The sequence below is a fragment of the Nicotiana tabacum genome, chromosome 24 (genome assembly GCF_000715075.1).
Source record: "Nicotiana tabacum cultivar K326 chromosome 24, ASM71507v2, whole genome shotgun sequence".
NCBI classification, from domain to species: Eukaryota; Viridiplantae; Streptophyta; class Magnoliopsida; order Solanales; family Solanaceae; genus Nicotiana; species Nicotiana tabacum.
The window spans coordinates 76,766,264-76,786,999 of record NC_134103.1 but is presented as its reverse complement, the minus strand read 5'-3'; the positions used below and the strand labels follow the sequence as shown (position 1 = coordinate 76,786,999).

General features: G+C 37.1%; 1 protein-coding gene across 1 annotated transcript; it reads left to right on the top strand.

The window, feature by feature from the left end:
• The first annotated feature begins 3,210 nt into the window (after window positions 1–3,210).
• LOC107790852 (serine/threonine-protein kinase STY46) lies at window positions 3,211–16,484 on the top strand. The gene is made up of 16 exons (XM_016612812.2): window positions 3,211–3,791; window positions 4,200–4,314; window positions 4,780–4,853; window positions 5,001–5,117; window positions 5,450–5,504; window positions 6,728–6,838; window positions 7,371–7,421; window positions 9,305–9,477; window positions 9,589–9,696; window positions 10,273–10,346; window positions 10,475–10,650; window positions 12,306–12,401; window positions 15,297–15,377; window positions 15,463–15,516; window positions 15,637–15,771; window positions 16,259–16,484. Exons 1-16 carry the CDS (start codon window positions 3,598–3,600, stop codon window positions 16,340–16,342), a joined length of 1,698 nt encoding a protein of 565 aa, XP_016468298.2. The 5' UTR covers window positions 3,211–3,597; the 3' UTR covers window positions 16,343–16,484.
• Window positions 16,485–20,736: the final 4,252 nt, after the last annotated feature.

Genomic DNA, 20,736 nt, shown 5'->3' with positions numbered 1-20,736 from the left:
CGATTTGATCAATGTGAAAATGAGTCTTGTGTCTATAAGAAGTGGGATGGAGATAAAGTTACATTTTTGGTTTTGTACGTAGATGATATTTTGCTCATAGGAAATAATGTGAGCATGTTGAATTCAGTAAAGGAATGGTTGTCCCCACGTTTCGATATTAAAGACTTGGGACAGGCGACACATATCCTTGGGATCAAGCTTATGCGAGATCGCAAGTGAAGGATATTAGGCTTATCCCAAGCACTTTATATTGATACTATTCTCATCAGATTTAGCATGCAAGATTCAAAGAAAGGCTTTCTCCCTTTTAGACATGGAATCTCTTTGTCGAAAGATCAGTCCCCAAAAATGACTGATGAGATAGAAAAGATGAAGGCGATTCCTTATGCTTCTGCTGCAGGGAGTCTCATGTATGCTATGCTATGTACTAGACCTGATATCTGCTTTGCTGTTGGCATGGTTAGTAGATTTCAATCTAACCTGGATGAGAATACTGGACTGCCGTTAAGCATTTAATCAAGTACTTGAAAAGGACTAGAGATTATATGTTGGTGTATCACTCAGGTGATCTTGCACCCATTGGCTATACTGATTCAGATTTTCAGTCAGATAGAGATTCTAGAGAAGTCTACCTCGGGATATATTTTTACCTTAGGAGGTGGATCCATAAGTTGGAGGAGCATCAAGCTATCATATGTTGCTGATTCCACCATGGAAGTCGAATATGTGGCTGCATCTGAGGCAGCTCAAGAGGTTGTTTGGCTCAAGAACTTTCTAAAAGAGCTTAAAGTAGTTCCTTCGGTTCAAGCACCGATTGTACTTTATTATGACAATAGTGGTGCAGTTGCAAACTCGAAGGAACCAAGAAGCCATAAAAGGAGTAAGCATATTGAGCGTAAATATCACTTAATTCGGGACATAACTCAAAGAGGTGATGCAAGAGTGTTGAAGATTGCGTTAGAGGACAATTTGGCAGACCCGTTTACAAAGAGCTTGATACAGAAGATTTTTGACAAGCATGTAGAAGGAATGGATATTAGAGTAGTAGACGCATGGTTATGAGTCTAAGTGGGAGATTGTTGGGATATACTATTAACCATGCGGTTTAGACATAGTATTTTTATTTTATTATTTAATGGAACAATTGCTTATTTAATTTATTCAATTCAATAAAGTACGATTTTAAATAGATCATTTGTTACATGTGTGTCCTTTTAGTTATGTAGTAGACAATTTAGTGTATGGAGTCTTAGCTCATGCATAAAAGATTAAATTGTCGGTTCACATAATTAATAAAGTATGTTCACAATCAAAGATATTATTGGACAAAATATCTTGATGATTGTAGCACAAAATTATGGTATAATTTGTTTTGATTATGGGAGTGGTTTTACTCCGACTTCTTGTGCTAGTATACTTAGTGTATATTGAACGGACCAAGTAGAGAAAAGATATTTTTGTACTGAATATATATAAAACTTTTTCTCTAATTCATTAAATGAGCTTATAATCCTAATCTTGATATAATTATTATGATCAATATAATTTTATTTATTATTTTAATTTATCAAAAGGTACGACTCTATTCAGAGTTAGTGTATGCCTAATAAATTGGACAATAACGAATAACATTTGTGAAATAATAATTAGTTGATATAATCTATGACTTGGTTTTGAATTTGACGATACCCCTTTATGTGAGCTTATAAGTTTTCATGTGAAAATCCGGCCGGTGGATTTTGTATCCGTCACATGAAATGGTTTAAGCGAAATTATAAAGGATTTAAATAGTTGATTAAATTAAATTTTCAGTAATTTAATTTAATTAACTGGTATTTGAGATCTTAACATGAGGAGTTAAAATAAGTGTTACTGAATTTTCGAAATTCATATTGAGGAGTTCAATTGCAGGTTTTTTGGTGGAATAAACTGCAATTAATTATAATAAGAATTAATTCATGCTAATTTCGAATTAATGCTATAATTAGTAGACTCTTATTATTTCTGTGGTCCCTGCTATACCTAGTAAAAATCTGGACTTAACTTGGGTAAAAAGTGACTTGGAAGAAAAGTCATCCGGTAGAGTTAGAGTAGGATTCTATTTGTGCAAGTAGAATCGTACACGTTTTTACAGCAGATTTTCGGCCCAAAACTAGTCTACTTAAGAAAAACTAATTTCACCCAATAACTCACTTTTTAGAGTTGTATTGTTCTTGCCACTCAAAGCAAATTCGTTCAAGGTTTTACTAGGCATATAGCAGAAGATTGCAACCCTGGATTCTAGTTGTGTGGAGGATTTGTGCAACGATTTCAAGAGGTTAGTGCTTCTAATCTAGCAATTATAGCATTATCTAATTTACATGTATTTGATGCCTGGATTGTTTGCTTACTTTCACTGCACATGTTCTAACACTTATAACTCCGCCAGTGCCCTTGTTGGTATTTCTCCCCGGACATATTTTGGATGTGCTACAAAGCAACGAGACAACTTCCCAAAAAAATTAGCTGAAGTAATTATAAAGATGCAAGAAACATCATTGATAAAACAAGCAAATATAAGGCTGTGATAGTAATCACTATTTAGATTAATTGACAAGATGTCTAATGTTTGAGATATACTATAAAACTAATTTTTGACCTATATCATAATATAATTTTTTATTTACACGATATAATTTTTGAGTATAGGGAGTTCCACTAACAACACTTCACACTATATTGGCTAAACCACAAAGTATAAATTTTTCGTAATTGTAGAGTGTTGAGAAATGAGAAGTCATTGGACCTAAATCATCAAAGCGTGATTTTATTTGGATCTAATTGGGTTCTCGATAGAACTAGAAAAAAAAAAAATTACGCTTGCTGCTTATATCAAATTATAATATTTATTATAATAATATAATTAAGTGATAAATTAAAATAAAGTATATATTAATTAATTATAATTAAATAATAACAATAACAATATATATAAAGTTATGTACATGTATATTTAGTGAATTAGTGTATAAATAGGATTTTAGGTAGATCTAGGTGATGGGGCGTTTTGAAAATAAGAAGCGGCAGTTACTGCCACTGAAAGGGCGTTACTTTTAGGTGACGCGGTGGCTTGATCCGCTTTCTTTTCAGCGCAGTTATCAATTCCTCGAGATTATCCATAATCCTTCTTCTTTCTTATATATATAAGTACTCAAGTAGTAAGTATTTACTATTTCTTTTGCTTTATAATAATAACACGAGTAAGAAGAGCGGAAAAAACAAAAACTTGAATAATAAGTATAAAGCCCAAAGCCTAAGCTAATTAAGGTAATCAAAAGCCTAAGACAATCGTATCAACAAAATCGACGTGAAGATTGCGCAGAGAGAGAAAGAGAGAGAGAGAAGCAATGAGGACCAGAGCTCCCTCACAACCGCTCCGGTCCGCCCTACCCAATCCCTACTACGGTAGTATTTGATTTATGCTTTTAGACGTGAGCACATTGTTTTCGTGGAGAGAAGATTCTAGAAAAGGGAGAGAGAGAGAGAGAGAGAGAGAGAGAGAGAGAGAGAGAGAGAGAGAGAGAGAGAGAGAGAGAGAGAGAGAGAGAGAGAGTTGAAATGGTGATGGAGGATAACGAAAGTTGTGGTAGTAGAGTGGTGGATTCAGCGCCGACGAACAGTCGCCAACACGGTAAAAAAATGGAGGTTTACAATGAGGTTCTTCGCCGGCTTAAACAATCCAACAACGTTGAGGCTCAACAGCCTGCCTTTGACGATGAGCTTTGGGCTCACTTCAATCGCCTACCTACTCGGTAAACTCTCTCTCTCTCTCTCTCTCTCTCTCTCTCGATATGCAGTGTTTGTTACAGTAAGATGTATTAGCATATGATCGCTAATGTTATCTGTATTTATTTGGAATTGAGTTGATTGCGGTGCTGTTATGCCTGATGAGATTTGTTATCCTGTTAATATTTTGAGGTTATCAATTCTCATTTCGTTCTACTGGTGAATTTGAAAAATTAAATTTCAGATCGAAATAAGAGTTGAATGAAGCATGTGAATTTGTGTTGATAATTCTTATGGTTTGCAGATACATTCATATATGTGTGCTGTAGAGTCAGGAGGTTGAAAATTATCCTATACCTTAGCAAAATAAGCTGCTGCATAGTTTTTTCTTCAATTAAAGTTAATTAGTTAATTTTTTTTTTTGGCATTTTAAGGTACGCGTTAGATGTGAATGTTGAAAGTGCAGAAGATGTACTCACGCATAAGCGGTTACTACATCTCGCACATGATCCGGCTAATAGACCTGCCTTTGATGTCCGGCTGGTGCAGGTTAGTTACTTTTGCTGGATTTTGGTTCAGTTTAATGCCAAATTAATTGCCGCTAAAATTGTTCATTTTTTCTCGATTAATGGAATATTAGTAGCTCAGCTGTTACCCCTTGTTATCATAATCACATGCATGATGTGTAGGAATAGGTATGCATTGAGTTTGTAAGGTAAATCTGCATTTTTGTAGAGGTTATACTTTACCACACATTTCATTGAATTAGATTTTATCAACTTCTTTCACCTCAATACCTTCAATTTATGTTTTTGTCATAGTGGAATAGTTCTATCTGCAACCAATGAAGTCTCAGGTTCCTGGTAATTTCTTTTGATTTTATTCATTCTAAGTGGTTCCTCTGAGACAATGCCAATTGCCATCTTTTATCTTCTATATTCATCTTGTTATTTGCTTCATTTCTAACTCAAGTTACTCGTAGTTGCTTGTTAAATTAAATGTGGCATTATGCAGGTTCCTCCAGTTCCTGATGGAAACTCAGCAGATTCTGTTCCGTTTAGCTCTGCAAACAAGGGAATTAGCCGAAGGTACCTAAAAAGCTGTTTCCTATAGGATATTTTACTGTCTTTGAGTACTGTTTATTTGATGCTTTGTCGCCTCCTTCAAGTATTTACTTCAGCATGACCTTTGTCATTTTGATTATGCTAAAATGTTCCCTCCATCTTTATTTGCAGCGTCCTTCCTCTACCTGCCTTTGGTTCTTCGCCTAATCTCGAAGCACTTGCTCTTGAAGCTAACAAATCTGAAGTTCAAGATGGGGATGCTACTGTTACTTGTGGAAATTTGCTACGGTATACATTCTTGAGATATAAATTTGTTGTCTTAGTTTATGTCCTGAACTCCTTTATCCCTTTAACATGATGATGATGCATAGAGGACACCTGCAAAAAGCTTGGAATAATCTGTGCCCACTGTGCTGTTGTGATGATTCCCCTTGTTTTGCGAAAATCTGTGTTTTAATTTAACACTGTAATGTGAACGTGTGACTATCACCCGTTTGAAAATTATGATTACATTAATATTCATCAAGGTGGAAAGCATTTCAGTTCTGTTTCCTTATGTTGTGCATGCTCATGCATATATTTTGAAGCTTACTACCAAACATGGTGCATAATTATGACAGGCCCATGCATGAAATTACGTTTTCAACTGATGACAAGCCGAAGCTCCTCAGCCAGGTAGTTGGATGTGCTTTTTCATTTGATTTACTCTTTTGCTTGATAGAAATGTATAACCCTGCTGGTATAGAGGTGGAAGGAAAACTGAGCTTTGGATTTGACAGTTAAGAAGGTCATGTTTCTCAGTGTTTTAAAAGGCGTGGGCGTAAGGCGGGGCGTTTTACATATGCCTCAGCGGGGCGTAAGCCCCATAGGTATTTAATTTTTAATATTTTATAAAATAATATAATGACAGTTAATATTTATAAACAGGTAAAATTGCATAAAAATTGAAGAAAACTATATATATGTGTGCTCCATCCCCACAAAAAACTAATCAAAATAATCTATTATACGTTACTTACAAGCACAAGTAATTTGAGTCTAAAAGAATAAAGTTTTCTATATGGAGGAACAAAAAGGATGATTAACCTGCAATTTGAACTTTGAATTTGTTGCTATGAAGAAAAATGTAGTTCTCTTTGTATTTGTAAAAAAAATTAAATATTCGTTGCTTTTGGGAGATATTAGCAGACTAGCGGACAAGATAAAAAATTGAAAAAATCATGAATTAGGGCTTAATTCAATAAAAAGGGTCTTTACTTTTAAATTTAATACTTTTGAGTTCCTTTTTAAACCTTTTGACTAATTACCAAACTGACTTTTGAGAATTTGGGTATTATATGAAGGACTAATTCAACAAATTTTGTTTTAGTTTGAAAAAGTTTTTGGGGCTTACTCCTTACTAAAACAATGTGCCCCGAACGCCCGGGCATACGCCCCAAATTGCGGGGCGTACGCCTCTTGAGACTTTCGCCCCACACCATTGCCCCGGGGCTCGCCCCAGAAACGCCTTTTAAAACAGAGATGTTTCTACAATTAAAAACAATCTCTACCAACATGTTTAGTGTTAAAAATTTATGAATCTTAATGGTTCTTTTTCTGGGTGTTGGGGGTTTATTATTTTTTTTTTGGGGAGGGGCTAAGTTATTTGACCGACATCCTTGAAGGTAAGGACCATTGGGGTTTTATGACCTGGGGTTTCAAGAACCATAGGTGAAGCAGCAAACGTTTTTTTGGTGATGCAATAATACATAAAAGCCTGTCTGTTCTTTTTGGATTGCGATGTGGTACTGTTAGAAGGGCTGTATTTGCTAAACTACAGATTTTGCAGCTTATATTAGTTCACATATTCTTATAATTCAAACTGTGTAGCATTAATGAATCCCTTCAATGTGTGACAGTTAACTTCATTACTAGCTGAGCTTGGGCTGAACATTCAGGAAGCACATGTATTTTCCACTGTTGATGGCTACTCCCTAGATGTTTTCGTTGTTGATGGTTGGCCCTATGAGGTATATTTTCCGCCATAATATGCTCATTGCTTTATACTCTTGCAAAATGTCACTTGGATCCGCTCTTATCTTAAGGTCCTATTATATCTTTCACCTAATACAAAGAACTGATAGATAATGTATCATCTTTTACCTTAATTTAGCTTTTTTTCTTCTGTCCTTTCTTGGGTATGTAGTAAATAGATCATTCTTTAACAGAAGTTCTGCAGTTGTTTCATGTTATTAATTGGAAAAACATTTTTTTAACTTTTCATCTTCAATATCTAAACTAGGGAGAAGAAAGTACTGGTTCAAAAAGTGTTTTTCACTGGCTCATGGAATGGGGGCACTTTGTGTAGTGCTTACTAAGTAAATATTCAATGTCGAATTTCCATGTTTGTGCATTAATTAGTCCCTTATCTTTTGTAAAAGAGTGAATAAGTGGAAAGATGCTTATTTCAAATGCCAACTGTATCACTCAGTTAGAGGTAGGGATGCTTGTTTTCATGTGGTCTCATTTCTGGTGGAGCACTAATATTTTGTTTCCTGTCAGGAAGTTGAGCAGCTTCGAATGGCACTGAAAAGGGAAATTCTGATGATTGAGGTATCTCCTGGTCTTTCTTACCCAAGTTATGCCAACCAATTTTCAGGACAATCCTTAGTGCCGATTCTTTGAAACTAGAATGTTTATGGCGATCAGAATAACAACAACAACAAACCCAGCTTAATCCCATAACGTGGGGTCTGGGGAGGGTAGTGTGTACGCAGCCTTACTCCTACCCTATAAAGGTAGAGATGCTGTTTCCGATAGACCCTCGACTTAAGGAACGGTAAAAATAAAGCAGCAATAACAACAATAATATAATAAGTAATGGAAGCGAGTGACATAACAAGTAATAAAGAAGTAAGAATAAAAGAATACAAGAATAATACTAGTACTACTGGTAAACCTAGGAGAAACTCACAACTACCTGTCAGCTTACCACTCTCGACCTCCACACCTTCCTATCACTAGTCATGTCCTCGGTTAGGTGAATCAGTGACATGTCCTGCTTAATTACCTCCCCAATACTTCTTTGGCCTACCCCTGCCCTTCCTCAAGCCTGCCATGGTCAACCTCTCACATCTCATGACCGGGGTATCTATGTCTCTCCTCTTCACATGCCCAAACCAAGAACCTATGCTGCATCGACACACACTCACTCGGGATAACCTTGCAGTCAGTGCAAAGGCCCCTATCACCTCTCCTGAGGAGAAGATAATCAATTTGAGGCTTGGCAACCCTACTTTGTAAAGTGACCAAGTGGTCCTCCCTCTTCTGAAAACCAAGTCAAAGGCTTTAGCAAAGTCCAACAACGAAGTATCGCCCTCGTTCCTAACCTCGAAACCGAACCTGCTATGCACCTCGTCATAACCCCTAGGCGTCTCCCCAACATGACCATTAAAATCACCCCCTATGAAAATCTTCTCGGACTGCGGAATACCACGAACAACCTCGTCCAAATCTTCCCAGAAACGCCTTTTGACCTCCTTAATGGGGAAAGAGTTGTTATTGTCAGTCTTCCAAAATTGGTTGAAGAATGGATTGTTGCCTCCCTATATAGTTTTTGAGCAATCTTCGCCTCATGAAATAGCTCTTGGTGTTGAGCTAGGTTCAAGGTCCACTTTCTTAACAAGTCCGATTCGGCGGTTCGATCTATGATTTATCATTCATGGATGTTGATAAGATCCATTCATTTAGCAGCACCTTAGGATGGCATAGCCTTAAAAGTGAAGGGCGAGGTTCAAACGAGGAAAAGCTTACGGTGGATACCTAGGCACCCAGAGACGAGGAAGTTATCAGAGCAAGACTCATCCCTATTCCCATGTTATGTTATCCACGTTTCAGTTGTCCAAGGCTAGGCTGCAGGGGTGTTAAGTCTTTCACATTGGTTGACACCTTGAGGGTGTGGTTGTTGTCTTCTTAAATATTTTTAGGAAATCCTCATTTCATGAGCTATGGGGTTTGGTTAGGCCCAAGGTTCATTTTCTTAACAATTATCAGCTGAAGTAGTTATGTCTCGTTTGCAAGGAATCATGTGTCGACGTGCAGTTATGCTTCTGTAACTTGCAGATTTCTACTTTAGGGCATCAATCCTTATGCGATTATAGACATATCACACACGCTCTAGGACTCATTGCTTTGCAATCTGGATTTAATTCCTTCCAATGGTAGCTCATCTGCTTAGGTTTCATTGTTAAAATAAAAGTTTCAAAATACGGTACACATCTCCCAAAACACCAAACTTCTGAAGCTTAAGTTCACATGCTTAGAATTGAAATCATAATAAAACACTTGCCTGCTGAATAAATAGATGTGTTGGTTTTTCTGCAGTTACTCTAAGGAATATTTTGTTTCCAGGTTTCCATTTTTTAAGAAATATAAGTTTCACTAGTTATTTTGTTTGGTTATATTTAATTGTTGTTTAACCAGAGTAGTGCATGCAGCAATCTTCACCAAGTCAAAGTCCATCAGAATCTTTTAGAGAGGAGATCAAAACACTGATCAAATGTGAGTTTGATCCCGTGACAATTCCTTGTGATGGCGTTGATGTCTGGGAAATTGATCATCAACTTCTAAAGTTTGAAAACAAGATTGCTTCTGGTTCATATGGTGACTTGTAAGTTTTTTTTGTTAATGATGGTGACTTGTAAGTTTGTCATGCACTAGATCATATTTATGATTCATTTTTAGTATCAAAGGAACTTCATTAGGTATCTGCTTGTTTCAGATACAAAGGTACATACTGCAGTCAGGAAGTGGCTATCAAGATCCTCAAATCTGAGCGCTTGAACACAGAATTGCAAAAGGAGTTTGCCCAAGAAGTTTATATCATGAGGTTTGTTGGATAACATGGTACCTTTGAAGGTTATGGAAACCTCGACCGCTTTATATGTGCTTAGCTTATTATGATCCGACATCTGCATTCTTAGTTCCCTCTCTAGTTTTCTTTTGTCCTGAGATTACTTTTGTATCTTGTGAAGGAGCATGATTTGTGTTTGTTGCAATAATTTTGGGAGAACTGCTTTTCTTTCTATATTGGGGTAGAGCAGCCGCTCATTGTTGAAGTGGTTTCTTACTGCTTTTTACTGCTGCATGTATACGTGCTGACGTGCATATGTTCCCATCTTACTGATTTTTTCAGAAAGGTTGTATATGTTCCCTTCTTTTTCCTTAGGAAAGTGTAGCTTAAAGGAATAACAAATTGCTCATATCTGAAGAGTCACTATGTTTCAGTGATGTTTTAGATTGTCATTGCTATAATCCCTAATGAATTAGCCGATCTTGCTCTCTTTTTGTATGCATTTGTTCTATTTTCCATTCTTGGATGCAATTCGCTGTGTTGGGTAGGCAAGGACTATATATAATTTCAAGATTTAATTTCTCTGACACTTCATTTTGCCTGTGCTTGCAGAAAAGTTCGTCACAAAAATGTCGTGCAATTCATAGGGGCATGTACTAGGCCCCCAAATCTGTGTATAGTGACAGGTACATAAATAACTTAGTCAGGGAAACTTAAGCTGCGGACGGCATATTTTGTTCTGAAAACGTGGTTGCCTTCTCCTTGCCTTCTCCAGATTAGTTTTCTTACTAATGATTTTACGTCTTAACTGTAGAGTACATGTCTGGAGGAAGTGTATATGACTATTTACACAAACAAAAGGGCAGTTTTAAACTTCCTACTTTGCTCAAAGTAGCAATTGATGTATCAAAAGGAATGAATTACCTGCATCAGAATAATATCATACACAGGGACTTGAAGGCTGCCAATCTATTGATGGATGAAAATGAAGTAAGATACTATCTCATTAAGCACAATAATATTGTAATTTTTTTTGCTATTGTATTGGTAGATGTTTTCAGCTGTCATATTAAGATTGATTAATCTCATAATCTATACCAGTCCATTTTTTTAAAACTAAATATGAGAGTGAATCTTGCTTTAGTAAGTTCCATTCCATGCAACCTATATTCAACTGTCGATACTCAAGGAGACGACCTCACAGCCCAAAAGGATTAGTTCTTCAATTGCATATTGGATAGCCATCAGAGATGTCATCCTGGGATTAACTGGACTTATAGGGAAAACAATATCTCTACTTATGCTTCATTAATAATGTTTTCTTTTTGACTCTTTTGCTAAGTGAAATTGTGTTCATCTTATTGATGAGCTTCTTGAACTTGGGACATATCCAAAATAGAGATACGATAAACATAACCATGTTTTGGTTTTGGATTTTCCATGAAACTTTCATGCTTCGATTTAAACATAAGATATGAGAACAAGCATGAATCATCTTTTAGTTTGAGCTTTATTATGAAATTTCAAGTTTCACAGGATAGCCAGAACCGGAACTACAGTTAGATATATATATATACTTGTGATTGAACAAATTTTATGGCTATATATTGTTCAAGAATGGGAAGGGAAAGAAAAAATGGAGGGCCTAAACTCTTCCCAACACTTTTGAAGATGTGGGGGGGAATGCATTTCTCTCTTTATTTTCTATGAATTTTAGCAGGTAAGCTATAAGCAGTTTTCTAATCTGAAGTGAGACAAAGAGAGAGGGACTAATGCTTCAGGCTGATAATTACTTATTCATTTTTGAAAAACTGATAATTGTTACAAGTCATAATAGACATACAACACATGAAAAACAGATTTTGATTAAGCAATCAGAATCTTTACTGTCTGAAGCCTCCTTTATTAAAAGTTGGAAGGTTCAAAGAGGTTGACATGCTATGATGTGATGTTTACTTTCAGTTACCTCCTTGTCTGATAATGTACAAGAGCTCTACCTTTCTCTACAGTCCTAGTCTAAGACTGGAGATGGAACTGCGAAATGAATTTTGGGTGTTACTTTCTGGTGTTACCTTCCTTTCAATTCTTACTTTCTGGTGTTACCTTTCCTTTCAATTCTTTTTTTTTTCATTGAATTTTAATTTTATCAAAGTTACTTTTTGTATGCACAGTTCGAGTAGAGTTAAACCCTTTGGTGAATTTGCTTGACTGACCAAATATTCTGAGTTTTTGGCATGGTTTGTTTGGTTGTAGCATTAGTCCTTTTCTTGGATTTTAGTTAGTGCTTCATCCTCCCAATCTTTTGAAATTAGTTTTGGTAAAATTTGAGCCTAAAAGTTAGATTTTCAGTTGTTTGTACTCGACTGCTTCCTTTTTCCTACTTATAGCATAAAAAGGTCTGCTTTTGTTTCCTAAATTTCTTGGAAATTATATGCATCATGTTCCTTTTCCCACTGCAAGGACCTAAATGAGCTTGCCAAGGCCTTGTAATAGCAAATGATCATTCTTCTCATCAGCTTTAATTTTCTAATGTCCTTTCATAAATTATCAGTTTCCTTTTATTTTTTCTACTTTCATCAACCCGCTATGCTAACACAACATGTTCTGTTTTGTATCAAGTTTTACCCGGTACTCTATTATTTCAGGTTGTTAAAGTGGCTGATTTTGGTGTTGCCAGAGTGAAGGCACAGACTGGCGTCATGACGGCGGAGACCGGGACCTATAGATGGATGGCCCCTGAGGTATGCTTTGGTCATCAACATTAGTATCTTGCTGTACCAAGTCATCGTGGATTTGAATGAAAGCTATTTGCATTCTCTCCTTTTTGGGTTGGTTGTTTTTTTTGGGGGGGTGGGGGGTGGGGGAGGAGAATGTTTATGCCTCTCATTTAGTGTCAACGGTGTATTTGGTCTTACAACTGCCTAAGCCAGCACTGAGCCTTGAGTAAGAAATGAGCTTGAGGGAAGATTCTAATGCATCTTAAATTTAACCATATGCATATTAGATCCAACATCCAAAGAAGGTGATATTAGATGAGGAAAGGCAGAATAGGAAAGAGAGAGGAACTATTGATTCGCACTTGGTCATCGTGCTCGGGTGAAAAGCCGACGGTGAAGCAATAGTGTGTTGGATTATGACCGCACACCTCTGAGTCAAGCTTTAGGCTCGTACTTGCTTACCAACAAACAACACACACCCAGTAAAATCCCACTAGTGGGGTCTGGGGAGGGTAGAGTGTATGCAGACCTTATCCCTACCCCGGAAGGGTAGAGAGGTTATTTCCGGGAGACCCTCGGCTTAACAGAAGAGACAATAATATCATAAAAGAAGCAAAAGAATAGGTCCGTAACAACAAAAGAAGCCAGAAAAATAATAGCAGCGTTGTAAGAGACAACAATAAGTGGAAGGGTAATAACACAATACTATGCAAAACAAAAAAATAGTGTGAACACAACATAGACTGCTAACAGACCTAACAAAACTCTATCAGACTACCCGGTACAAAGAAGGAAAAACGCTCTACTATCCCCTAGCCTACAACCCTAATGCTTGACCTCCACACGTTCCTATCAAGAGCCATGTTCTCGGAAATCTGAAGCCGCGCCATGTTTTGCATGATCACCTCGTCCCTATACTTCTTAGGCCGGCCTCTACCTCTTCTCGTACCTGCCAAAGCCATCTAAGGGGCATCTAGGCTTCTCCTCCGCACGTGCTCGAACCATCTAAGCCTCGCTTCCCGCATCTTGTCGTCCACGGGAGCAATGCCCACCCGCTCCCGAATATCTTCATTCCTAATCTTATCCAGTCTAGTATGCCCGCACATCCATCTCAACTTCCTCATTTCGGCTATTTTTATCTTCTGGATATGTGAATTCTTGACTGGCCAACACTCAGCTCCATACAACATTTCCGGTGACAGCTAAACCAGGCTCGTACTTGCTTATAAGGGAAAAATCAGATTCTTAAGGGAGCTGCGAATTAGACTTTTAGCATTAACTGTGGCTTCAGCTGTCTTTTATCATGCAATTTCTTAATATTACATGTTTTAGCAGTTTCAACACTTATATCGTTGTGGAATATTCTTCGGTAACTTGTGTGTAATCCAATTTATGCAACAACTGACCCATTAACCACGCAAAAATCTTCCCTTGATCTAGTACATAACTTTTCAATAATCCTCCACGAAATTCTGGTACGTTCAAAGTTTGTCAACCTCGATGCTCGATGAGTTTTATCAAGAGAGATTCCAGCCTATAGACCAAGTATACAAGGTTTTCTTTCCCTTTCTTAAGATCTTTGTCAAGTTTCTTTGCCCTACCCAAAAGAAAGTATGTGCATGAGCTTTTGTTCGAATAGGCCTATTGGGTCATGCCCAAAACCCAGCATGACATCTATGTGAGAACTAGACCAAATACCAAGTATGTTTCTAAAAAGCTAAGTTGCTCGGACTCGGGTACGGGTGTCCGATACAGGTGCAGATCTAGAGGTCAGATCCTTCATGATCTAAATTTAAAGATTCGGGGGTGCGGATCCAGGTACGGATACGGGTGCGGAGATTCGGCTAAAAATAATTCAATTATTTAAAAATAGAGTTATAAAAATATATCTAAATTGTGAGACATTATGTGGAAAACTTACAAGGTATTCCGAGAAGGAGAAAATATTAAACAAGAGTAGAATTTTAGAAGGAGATAAAAGGAAAAAGACTGACATAGAAATTTATATATACAAGGTATTCCATTTTCTTCCATATCACCCTAGCTTTTGATTTGTTTTCAAAAATCATTGTATCTGTCCTAACTTTATGTGAACAATCCTAAAGTTAAAGTGCTTCCCAATTTAGAAAGGGTTCATTCTTTTTGGAACGGACTAAAAAGGAAATAGGTTCACATAAACTGAAACAAAGGGAGTATATGTTACCATCTCAAAAAAAAAAAAAAAAGGGGTGATCTGGACCCACTGGATTTAAAAGTCACAGCAATTTATGAATTTTTTATTAAGTTGAAAAGTCAATGTTTAAAACGTTGTGCACATGTGTAAGAAGAACTGTAAGAGAAGGGAAAAAAGCAGACTAATTTATGACTTTGGAACTAAAGCTTAAAGCTGATATATGAGTAAAGTATGGGGGGTAATGGACACCTCAATTAATGTGTAAGAAGAAATGGGACACGTTGGTGCTGCTTATTTACTGTGTTTTTCACGTAAAAGGTAATCAGTGGGCATTTAAGGGTATTTTTGTCACTTGCTACATATTTAAGTGACATGGCCAAAGTCTTCTCCTAAATATTAAACTCAGTGCCCAGTCAAACAGGTTTACATAAATTGAAACGGAGTGAGTATGTATATTTAAATAAAAACAGTACATAGGGTTGTACTGAAGCCTGGTATTGGGAGGTGAGATATTCATATCTCAGAACATAGGTCAACATTCCTGTCTATTTAAGCCCATTTTGGGGTACCAAAATAAGCTGAGAGCATGAAATTGGAGGGAGAAGATGGCTTAACTATTTTCTATTGACTTGCGAATGTTTGTAGCAATTTCTGATTTACTTTTATGATTTTCCAAGTTTGATCTTTGCTCTCATTTAACTGTTACTTTACCTGCATTTGCTTAAAGCAGCTCTTTGTTCTTGAAGGTTATAGAACACAAGCCATATGATCACAAAGCAGATATTTTCAGTTTCGGGGTTCTGTTATGGGAATTGATGACTGGAAAGGTATTATCTGTGGTTGTTAACTTGGTATTTAGCTGCTTTTTGTTGTTTGTGTTTGGTTGTATTTATCTCTTTATTTGATTATCAGCTCCCATATGAGTACTTGACCCCACTACAAGCTGCCATTGGAGTGGTCCAGAAGGTATGATATTATCAAATGCCTGATAGTTGATTGCATATTACTTGTGCCTACACAAGCATGCAGAGACATATAAAAGAAAATATGCATATGTGATGGTATTTCTTTTCTAATGGATTTCAGGGGTTGCGACCAATTATTCCCAAAAATACTCATCCAAAACTTGCTGAGTTGCTTGAAAAATGCTGGCAACGAGATCCAACGTCGAGGCCTGATTTCCCTGAAATAATAGAGATGTTGCAGCAAATAGCAAAAGAGGTATGTTTACTTCTCTTATACATTACCCAATTGCATCTATCTTTTATTGTTGCGCCAGTGAAAAACCTAATGAGCATACATACAACACGAATGATTGTTAGATTAATAAATCGACCTAGTGAAAACACGTCTTTTGGTCAAGTTCCAATGTATACTTGCATAGAGTTAGTGAAAGGATTAGTTTCATTTTTCCTTTCCCCCCCAAAAAAATCAAGTTGGCAAAAGGAATGGTCAGTCTTCGTGAAGTCCAACAAGTTTGACACCCATAATATGAAATTTTAATGTGTGGTTAAGTTAGGATTCTTCTCATCCAGTCTTCAGCATCCAAAATTACTGCCCTTTCTTTTCTTCATTGTTATAGTTACTTGTGTAATTGTCATATAACTACTTATTACGGCTTTGCTCTTAATATATCGAAAGTCCCTAGCTTCTCGTCATGTGAAGACACGTTAAAACATTCATCATATTAACACTTGATATGGTACAGGTTGCAGATGAGGAAGATGATCGTCGCAAGGAGAAGTCATCATCTGGAGGATTCTTTTCAGTCCTCAGACGTGGACACCACTAAGTAGATACACTTATAGAGAATGTTGATAAAAAATTATAATCTGATTACACGTTTCTAGCCTTATTTATCCATATTGTACAGATTTTTTCCTGATCAATGTTCTCGTCATTTTTAATATAAAGTTTTTGCCAATTCTTGTTAACTGATGAAATTGGGATGAATTTGATGGAATGAATCTAAGAATCTGTGAAGAGAGACCATCGTGTGAAGAGAGACCAGCGGGTAAATAAAAGGGAAAATTGATTCATTGATTTTTCTATTTTTGACCCCACATGTCTATTAGTATGTACATTAATAATAAAATCGGACATGATCTGGGTCCAGTATAAAGGGAAAGAAAATATATCGGCCAAGCTATACAAACAGGCCCAACTATAAAGTCCAACTAGAAATCTATCCTAGATCAACAACAGTCCCAATTCTATCACCCCCCTCAAGCTGGAGGGTGAATGCACACCCAACTTGCACAAAAACTTGTGATGAGGAACACATGTTAAAGATTTGGTCAAGACATCAGACAAGTTGATTAGTAGAAGATATATGTGTAAGATGGATCACCCCAGAAGAAAGCACAACTCTCACATAATGGCAATCAACTTCAATATGTTTAGTCCTCTCATGGAAGACAGGATTTCTGGCAATGTGAAGGGCAACCTGACTGTCACAGTAGATAGGAACATGAGTGGAAACAGACAAACCCATATCAGCTAGCAACATGATGAGCCAAACCACTTCAGTAACAACTCTTCTTAATGCCCTATACTCTGCCTCAACAGAAGATAAAGAAACAATAGGTTGTTTCTTAGATTTTCAGGATATAGGAGAGTCACCAAGCACAACATAATAGCCAGCCACAGATCTTCTAGAAATGGGGGCATGCAGCCCAATCAGAATCAGCAAAAGCCTTCAAGGAAAAATCAGAACTGGCATTCAACAGAATCCCTTGAGCAGGGTCATTGAGAAGGTATTTGAGAACTTGTAGACCAGCAATCATGTGAGGCACCTTGGGAGAAACTAGAAATTGGCTAAGGTATTGCACTGAATAGGAGATGTCTGGTCTTGTGTGCTGGAGAAAATTAAGCTTACCAATCAGTATATAAAGTAGGATCAGGAAGAGGGTCACCTGATTCAGGAGTTAGCTTGACATGAGGATCAAGAGGTGTAAGAGCAGGTCTTACATCTAAACACTTGAATTCAGTGAGAAGGTCCTTGGTATACTTGTGCTGATTGATGAGGAACCCCTAATCAATCTTAGTAACCTCAAACCCTAGAAAGTAATGTACAGATCCAAGATCCTTGATCTTGAAGTGTTGATCAAGAAAAGACTTCAGACTAATCATTTCAGCATTAACATTTCCAGCCAACATAAGATCATCCACATAGACAGCTAGAATGTTTAGTGATCTTGGTGAAAAGAGAAGAATCATTTTTACTAGGAGAGTAACCTCTGGACACAAGTGAGCGAGAAAGCTTGGCAAACCATTACCTAGATACCTGTTTTAGCCCATATAATAACTTCTTCAATTTGCAAGCTAGAGGAGGATCAATGGGATTGGATTCAACAGCTAAACCCAAAGGAATCTTCATATAAACTTTCTCATGGAGATCACCATGAAGAAATGCATTGTTGACATCTATTTGGTGGACAGTCCAATTGTGTTTGACATCAAGAGTAAGGAGACATTTGATGGTGGTGATCTTTACAACAGGGCTGAAGGTTTCAAAATAGTTAATGCCTTCTTTTTGTGTATCACCTCTTATTACCAATCTTGCCTTGTATCTTTCAATTGTGCCATCAGATCTTTGCTTGATCTTGTAGACCCACTTACAAGGAATGCCTTCTTCCCAGGTGGAAGAGGCACTATATCCCATGTGGAATTGGCATCAAGGGCCTGAAATTCTTGTTTCATTGCCTCCTGCCAAGCAGGATGAGGAGCAGCCTGCTGATAGTATTGAGGTTCAGATGGTAAAGGGACAGAAGGCCAAACAGAAGAACAAACATAATCCTTTAAGTAGGTTGGAGTATTGGAGACTCTGGTGGACTTCCTAAGAGGCAGGTATTGCATTTGAGGAATGGGTAAAGGAGAAGGAGATTGAGAGGAAGATGAAAGAGAAGGAGTAGGTAGAGGAGGTGATACATCATAAGGAGCAGGTGAAAAAGTAATAGGTAAAGTGGGAAGAAGAGCACATGATTGAGTAGCTACAAAATGATCAGAGAAGACAAGGAACCCAGAAGGTGGTGAGGAAGAGTGATAAGAGAAGATGTGTTCATGAAAAATCACATCTCTGGAGAAAAAAACATAATGGTTATCTAAATTTAACAATTTGTAGCCTTTCTTCCCTAAAGGATACCCTAGGAAAACAGACAGGGAAGCTCTGGGCTGAAATTTGTCTCTTTTAACCTTTGGTATGGTTGCATAGCACAAACACCCAAAAATTCTTAAATGATTATAAGTGGGAAAATGTCCATGGAGTTTGTGATAAGGAGACAAATTGTGTAAGATAGTGGAAGAAAATCTGTTAATAAAGTAGGTGGCTGTGAGAACACAGTCACCCCAATACTTGATTGGAAGTTTGGATTGAAATAGTAAAGCCCTAGAGATTTTCAAAAGGTGTTTGTGTTTTCTTTCAACTACACCATTTTGTTGAGGAGTGTGGGGAATAGTAGTTTGATGAAGGATGCCAAATTCAGCAAACAAAGAGGAAACTTGAGAACTAGAACCAAGCTCAAAAGCATTATCTGATCTTATATTTTGTACAGGGATATTGAAATGAGTCCGAGCCATCAATACAAAAGCTTTGATAATATCAAAAGCATTGCTTTTACAAGAAAGTAGGTGTATCCAAGTTACCCTTGAAAAATCATCCACCATGGTTAAGAAATATTTGAAACCATTATAGGTCCTAGTGTTATAAGGACCCCACAAGTCAATGTGAATCAGTTGAAAAGGTTGAGTAGTTTTGATAGAACTATCTAAAAAAGGCAATCTCTGTTGTCTAGCTAAAGGACAGACTGGACAGATAAAATATTGTTTGGAAGACAACTTATCAGACAAGAATTTAATAGATTTCATTATGTGAAAAGGCATATGTCCTAACCTTTGATGCCAGAAATGATAAGTTTTATTAATAGAGCAATCAGGATTACAAGTAGGTGTGCAAGCACTGTAATCACACAAAGAAGATGATGCTTTATTGACAACATTATTTACAGGTGGACTAGATTGAGGTAAAGTAGCTGATCTTTTATTGGAAATGACATTTACAGATGGAAAAAAGTTTGGTAAAGTAACTGCAGATTCAATGACATAGAGTCCATTTGCTGCTCTACCAATTTCCAATGTCCTCCTCAGAGAAGGGCCCTGTAAATGACATAGAACTTAAGTGAAAAAGGCTGTGCAGCTGAGCTGATCAACTAACTGAGGCACAAAGATTAAATTGAACTGGAATGAAGGCACTAAAAGAACTTTGGATAAAACCAAGTCATTACATAGATGTAAAGAACCAGTGCAATGAATCTTGACTTTATATCCATTAGGAAGTGTAACAAGATAAGAAAAAGGCGCTGAATATTATGTAAAAGATGTTTATTAGGAGTCATATGGTTGGTTGCACCTGAATCCAAGATCCAAGTGTTGAATTTTAAATCTGAAACACAAGATAGGGCAAGAGAATAAACAGCAAGACTACAAGACTACAAACCACATCTGCACAGGCAGCCATAACACCATTATTCTTGGTTGAGTCTTCAGAAGATGAGGAAATATGAGACTGCTGAAACAGGCCCATAAGGTGTTGATATTGCTCCTTACTGAACCCATGGTTGGGGTTCATATTCTCAGAAAAATTCTGAACTTCTGGAGCAAGAATGTCAACCTAAGTACAAGCAACAGATTTCTTTCCCTTGGTGAACTTGAAGTCACTTGAAAATCCATATAGCTTATAGAATTTATCAACAGAGTGCCTAGGTTTTTTTTTACAGTATTTGCACACAAGATTTTCCCTCTTGGCATCAAAACTCACTTTTTGAGGGTAAGTTTTGAGCCCATTGTTGAACTGAGCAAAGGTATTGTTGAACTGAGCAGGGGTAGGAGAGGACTTCACATAGAAAGAAGTTGATTTTGATGCAAAAGGACTACCAGAAGGTTGAAATTTCTCTTTGACTCTCATCATGAAGAAGAATAAAATATGCTTTTTCTAGGGTTGGTACAAGACACATCATAAGGATGTTGCTTCTAGCATTGGAGTAGGTATCATTCAACCCTGTGAGGAAATGGATGAGTTTCTGACCATCACTGCACTGTGGCTCAGCTCCACAAGTGCAAGCTGTCCCAAAAGAAGTTATTTTCAGCTCATCCCATAGTTTTCTAAGTTTGGTGTAATAACTAGCAGTA